This window comes from Rosa chinensis, chromosome 2, assembly GCF_002994745.2.
Source record: "Rosa chinensis cultivar Old Blush chromosome 2, RchiOBHm-V2, whole genome shotgun sequence".
NCBI classification, from domain to species: Eukaryota; Viridiplantae; Streptophyta; class Magnoliopsida; order Rosales; family Rosaceae; genus Rosa; species Rosa chinensis.
In genome coordinates, this window is record NC_037089.1 from 69,594,180 (window position 1) to 69,600,399 (window position 6,220).

Consider the following 6,220-nt stretch of genomic DNA (forward strand, 5'->3'; position numbering starts at 1 on the left):
AGGTGATTTTCCTTGTTTGTTTGAAGCCGGTGAGGTGAAAGGACCGACTATTTGGCAGCTTGATGGTTCTTCACGATCTTGGGAGACTTCTAAGCTTTGGAGAGATTCTTCCGTCAGTCTGTCGGCCCCTTCTCTTGATTTAAGTAGAGGTATTTATAGTGTCGGTTTTTCTCTCAACTTGGAATGCATTGATGACACAACTTTAATCACATAACTTAATTGTTTAATTAAATCAACCAGTTTTAATTGATTGATTTAATTATTTTTTATTTAAGGAATATGCCAATCAATTATGATTTGATTTAATACTTAATTTTAATCAGAATTAAACAATTTAATTTGATTGATATTTGTATTTGATGTTTGATTTTCTTCGAGATCAATCAGTTTAATATGATTAATCCGTTTTAAATGCTTAATTCGAGCAACAATATCAATCAGCGATAAATTGACGCTTTTACAATTGATGCTTCGACGTCATTCAATTGATGCATTACTCGTTTTGGTGACGTACGAGCCACATATACCTTTTGTAAGAACCATGTGCAAAACTAAGCTTGTTTAGACAGAATTTTAAAGATTAACTGATTTATTTAATAAATTAAGGGGGGTGTATTCAATTCAGATTTTAAAAGACTTTGTTTGAGTTTTTATAATCCATGGATTTACTTAATCCACGGATTGTTTAAATTCTATATGGACTATGATTGATTTTAATGGATTGATTTACTAGTATTTGTTTAGATTTTACAAATCCTTGTGATGTTTTTGGTAGGTTAATTTTCTTCTTCTTCTTCTTCTTCTTTAATTAAGCAATGGATGTATGGATCCAACTATAATGCTATATCAATGACAAGAAAGTATGGCAATCTACCATTCTTTATGTTGTGTATAATGATATATGAACAATAAGAGAAAACTAACGAGCCAAAATATTACACAAAAAATAAAGTAGTAAACTAATGACATAATTTATTTCATATCTAATTTACAAAAGAATCATGTGTGTATGTATCATCTTAATAATACCATTGAAAGTGAGCTTCATTAGCTAGAAGGATTAAGGCTTCTAGAGCTATAGAGATAAAAATAAAATAAAAAAATTATTAGATGAGAGCAGAGGCTGAGGAAGATAGTGGGAAAATAGGTTTAAGACAAAATGGATGAGTGTCACCTGTTGAGACCTGCTTTTTATTTATTTTATTTTTTGGGTGAAGAGGTTCTTTATTTTTTGAGTCAGAAAGAATCCATCAAAATCTTTTGGGAAGTGGTTGGATTGTTTTTGAGTTTTGATATGTATAAAAAGCACTATAAAATCTTTCAAAATCCATCATTTAATGAAATCCTTAAAAATCCATATATTTTTAAATATCAGCATATTTGAATGGATAATTTTAAATTTTAATTGAATACATCAAGATTTTAAAGGACTGTTTAAAATCTCAGTTGAATACCCATAGACTTTTAAAATACAAAAAAATCTTGTAGACTCTTAATTGAATACATCCCCCTAAATTTCTTGTGTCTGCACACACCTCATGGAGTATCAAAATGACGTGCAACTTCATCTACTACATTTATGGGATCATAAATACCAACAAAATCAGATAGCAACTGACATGGATGGCCGTTGCAGACTTGCAGGACTTGCCCATTGGTACTTCAACGGCCATCATTCACTTTTTACCCCCGGCTTTTTTCATCAAAAACGTATGATTGCAGAAATCCAGGCATTCACTGAATTTACTGCTGCGGAATCATTATGTTGTCCGTTTTGCTTAAACCCTATACCCCGTAATGCCAGCACCTACTATCTTGGTGCTGCAATTAAGAGCAGAACTGCCCACCAAACTTTCTCATTGATATCCCAAATTTTCAATTCTTCCATGAAATGAATACATAAACTAAAAGTTAAGTTTCCTTTCTCACTCAGAAAACCGTTATTGGATTACATTCTATTTCCCGTGAAGAGTGAGACACAGCAAAATGGCAAACTTGTTGATTCCTTGGCTATTTTTAGTTCAAACACTGACAATTGTTGCCAAAACCAGAGCTAAAGTTCCAGCAGTCATAGTGTTTGGAGATTCCTCCGTTGATTCAGGTAACAACAACTTCATTCCAACAATTGCCAGGAGCAACTTTCCACCTTATGGTCAAGATTTTCCGGGAGGCCAAGCCACCGGGCGGTTCTGCAACGGCCGAATTCCTCCTGACTTGATCTCCGAAGCTCTAGGCCTCAAGCCAACCATACCTGCATACTTGGATCCAATGTATAGCATCTCAGATTTTGCTGTAGGAGTTTGCTTTGCTTCTGCAGGGACTGGCTATGATAATGCCACTTCTGAAGTTGCTGTAAGTAATCCAATTAACTAGTATTTGATAATTCCTGCACTTGATTTCTTTGTTGATAAAATTTCCAGCTACGGAAGTGTTTACACTGATATACTAATCCATTATGTCGGCTGGGGTTTATGTATACTGTTATCGGTAGATATTTTTGTTCTTAGAATCTTTAGGATTTTCTATCAATTTAATGAGAATACAGCTGCGCTATTTTTCTTGTTAACACTGGCATCTTTGTTGCAGGATGTGATTCCATTGTGGAAGGAAGTGGAGTATTACAAGGAGTACCAGCAGAAATTAAAAGCCTACCTTGGAGATAGGAAGGCAAAGAAAATACTGAGTGAGGCTTTGTATTTGATTAGCTTAGGAACAAATGACTTCATGGAAAACTATTATACACTCCCAAACCGACGATTGCAGTTTACCGTGAACCAATATCAGGATTTTATTATAGGACTTGCTGCAGATTTTGTGAAGACAATATATTCTTTAGGGGCAAGGAAGATGTCCCTGACAGGGGTTCCTCCAATGGGGTGTTTGCCACTGGAAAGAACCACAAATATTATGGAAGACCATGCTTGCATGGAGGAATACAACAACGTTGGTTTGGAATTTAATGGCAAGTTAAAGGGTTTGGTGGCAAAGCTGAACAGCGAGCTTCCTGGTCTTGATGTGGTATTTGCAGATGCATATAACCTCTTGTTGCAAGTCATAAAAAGGCCTTCTGTTTATGGTAAGTTTTGACTCAAAATTCCCAAATGATTGGTTCTGTTAGGCTATTAACCCCAAGTTTTAACTTGGACCAGAGTTTCACTTCTAAAATGTTTGCATTTATCAAATCTGTCTATGGCTTTTTATTTCTCAGTCCCCTTAAAGTGATATAAGTTTTCCTTTGATGACAGGATTTGAGGAATCAAGAACTGGGTGCTGCGGCACAGGGAGGTTTGAGATGAGTTTCCTATGTGATCCGCATAGTCCATTTACATGCCAAGATGCAGATAAGTATGTGTTTTGGGATGCCTTTCATCCTTCGGAGAAAACCAATCGAATGATCACAGATCATCTACTCAAAACTTCTTTAGCAAAGTTTCTTTGATCCTGTTTCTAAAGTGTAGTAATGTGCAACATTACGTTACTATTCTGGGATCATCTCCCATAGTAATTGAATTCTCATTCCACGTATGAGCAAACCAGAACAAGATTTCACTAGAGGAAGTTAATATATGGACTTTTATTCATCTTTGAAATATTTTACATACATGACCAGAATGGGCAACCAGTTCATGTTCATAGAGTTAAATGCAGGTCATTGTACATAATTCAATAGGTACCAACCATGAAGCTTGTCATACACGACAGGGCACTTGCTTAACCTTAAAAGACTAATGAGTAAAAGTTACAACCAACCTGGCTTCAGCAACTACCTTATTTATACAGCACCATGGACAAACCTGAAATCACGCAGCTGCCGGCTCTGCAATTTGCCTGGCTTCAAGTGTCTTCTCGTATTCTTCAATGGACTTGAAGAGCTCCGAAAAGTTACCCTTGCCGAACCCACCACATCCACCCTTCTGGTAAACCTCCCCTTTATCATTCTTAAGCATGCACCCAACTCTCTGTATGATCTCTATGAATATCGTCGGCCTGCCCATTCAACATGAGAACCGATTAACTCAACGTGGTTTTCTTGTCAATTTCCTTTTCCAACATGAAAAAGTATAACCACATCGCAAACAAGTGGCCAAAATGCCATGAATACGTTTTGCCACAAAACTAGTTATGACACCATAATTCCAAAAACCAAATGGACCCAATTTTAGTTCAGTAGCATAACTTTCGTACAATCATGAAAAAGATCTTAGCAAGCACAGAAAGCTATCATCTTTATAGCAAAAGTGAAATAAATACCGTACCTTAACCTTAAACACAAAAACAGAACTTTTAACAAAGAAATGAAGAGAATGGCACATACCTATCTCCCACAGGCTTTGTGAAAATCTGAAGCAGGGTCCCCTGGTCATCCCTATCAACCAAAATCCCCAACTCCTCACACTCCTTGATCTGCTCATCCGTCAACACGTCGCCGGCCCTCTTCTTCAAATTCCGGTAATACGTCGGCGGCGGCGCCGGCATGAAGTCAAATCCTCCGACTCCGCTCCGCTTCCTCATCTCCCTCAAGGTCCTGAATATGTCTCCGCTGACCAGAGCCAGGTGCTGGACTCCGGCGCCTTCGTTGTGCTCCAGGTACGTCTGAATCTGGCTCTTCCTCTTCGTCCCGTACACCGGCTCGTTCATCGGAAGCAGCACCATCTCTTCGTTGTTCGCCAGAACGACGGAGTTCAGTCCGCTCTCGCTCGTCCCGACGTCCTCCGCCGTGAACTCCGCGAACTCGTGGAACCCGGTGAAGCCTTTCACGTAGGCCACGGCGGCGGAGAGGTCGGGGACGTTGCCTACGGCGTGGTCGAGGCGGCGGAGGCCGAAGTCGAGGGGGAAGGAGGAGGGGACCGGCTCGAACCCGGGGAGGAACCACAAGTCCGGGTTCGGGTCGGATAGCTGGGCCGGGTCTTTGTAGCTTACATACCGCAAAACGACGTCGCCGTAGAGTTGGACCTCGGCGATTGTGACGCGGTTGTCGAGGAGAATCGGTTGGGAGGCGGGTTTAGCGCCGTGGGAGACGCTGGCGTGGTAGGCGAGGTCGGCGTCGGAAACCTCGATGGCGATGGCGCGGACGCCGAGGCCGTGTTTGGCGGAGAAGGCGCGTGAGGCGGAGTGGTCGAAGGTGGGGATGGAGGCGGTGGAGGTGGGCCGGGTCGGGTCGGAGAGGGTGGGGGAGTAAGGGGCTGTGAAGAGGAAGGAGAGGTCGCCGGAGCGGAGGAGATAGGAGGCGTGGGATTGGTTCCCTGTGGAGAGGTCAGACTTAGCTACCATGGGCATGCCGAGGCCCCAGGAGAAGCGGAGGGCGGCGTTGGTGGCATCGGTGCACCAGTACTCGATGTGGTGGAAGCGGTTGACCTCGAAGCGATCGGAGCGGGGGTTGGACCGGACGAAGTTGGAGAATCCGACGAGGTTGGACTTGTTCTGGGTTTCGGCGAGGCCCATTGTGATGGTGTGCTGATGATGGGTGTGTGGTGAGGTCCTTGAGGATATAGTGATGTGGAGACTGAGAGTGGACTTGGAGGGAAGTCCACGTGGCCGGGTATGGGTGGTGGTGAGGAGGGGTTTTCAGTGACGCAACTCCATACCGGCTAGGGTATATAGTTTTCATTTTCATGAAGAAGAAAATTCAAGTTTGAGACTCGATGTTTCTTAGGCGGTTGAGGGCAAAAAGGATGGATGACGAGGAAGAAGAAACATATTGTTTTCTATTGAGCTCTCGTGGCTAAATTGCATTCACATGTCAAAACAGATTAATTTCCATGTCTCTCATATCTTCCGAGAGGGCAATTACATGGCAGATAAGCTTGACCTGCCGGGTGTGGGTGGTGATTAGGATTTAGGAAGGGGTTCTAAGTCACGCAACTCCATACCGACTAGTTTTGTTTTCATTGAAGAAAGAAATATTGAAGTTTGAGACTTTTTGTGTTTTTGGGATCCCTAAACAACCAGAACCTATCATTTTGGTCCGCACTTGCACCCTGCTCCAAACAGACTTCCCAAAATGTTTTGGACACCCAAACTAGAATCTCTGATTAGATTTTTGCAGTCTGGTTTGGGTCCCAAAATGACTTGGCCCAAATTTAATTTGGGCATCTAGGCAGGTCTGGGTCGACAATTTGCTTTGGACACCCCCACCATGAAATGGCAGCTCTGCACTTGTAACTGTCAAGTTCGCTGCCCGTATCAGACCCGCCGCCGCACATCCTCCACGAGGTGCAGA

At 41.9% G+C, this 6,220-nt stretch overlaps 2 protein-coding genes across 2 annotated transcripts; one reads left to right on the forward strand and one right to left on the reverse strand.

The window, feature by feature from the left end:
- The first annotated feature begins 1,986 nt into the window (after window positions 1-1,986).
- LOC112186106 (GDSL esterase/lipase At2g42990) lies at window positions 1,987-3,522 on the forward strand. The gene is made up of 3 exons (XM_024324465.2): window positions 1,987-2,352; window positions 2,587-3,076; window positions 3,246-3,522. Exons 1-3 carry the CDS (start codon window positions 1,987-1,989, stop codon window positions 3,437-3,439), a joined length of 1,050 nt encoding a protein of 349 aa, XP_024180233.1. The 3' UTR covers window positions 3,440-3,522.
- Window positions 3,523-3,550: 28 nt separating this feature from the next.
- Window positions 3,551-5,836, reverse strand: LOC121048780 (4-hydroxyphenylpyruvate dioxygenase-like). Its single transcript, XM_024324464.2, has 2 exons — window positions 4,316-5,836; window positions 3,551-3,987 (listed from the first exon to the last, which is right to left on the reverse strand). Exons 1-2 carry the CDS (start codon window positions 5,440-5,442, stop codon window positions 3,801-3,803), a joined length of 1,314 nt encoding a protein of 437 aa, XP_024180232.1. The 5' UTR covers window positions 5,443-5,836; the 3' UTR covers window positions 3,551-3,800.
- Window positions 5,837-6,220: the final 384 nt, after the last annotated feature.

Bases quoted from the DNA above. Each gene is read 5' to 3' on its own strand.
- LOC112186106 (XM_024324465.2), top strand. From the start codon at position 1,987: ATGGCAAACTTGTTGATTCCTTGGCTATTTTTAGTTCAAACACTGACA. The intron at 2,353-2,586 runs GTAAGTAATCCA...TCTTTGTTGCAG, and splicing joins ATGCCACTTCTGAAGTTGCT to GATGTGATTCCATTGTGGAA. The intron at 3,077-3,245 runs GTAAGTTTTGAC...CTTTGATGACAG, and splicing joins AAAAAGGCCTTCTGTTTATG to GATTTGAGGAATCAAGAACT.
- LOC121048780 (XM_024324464.2), bottom strand. From the start codon at position 5,442: ATGGGCCTCGCCGAAACCCAGAACAAGTCCAACCTCGTCGGATTCTCC. The intron at 3,988-4,315 runs GTATGTGCCATT...TTGAATGGGCAG, and splicing joins ACAAAGCCTGTGGGAGATAG to GCCGACGATATTCATAGAGA.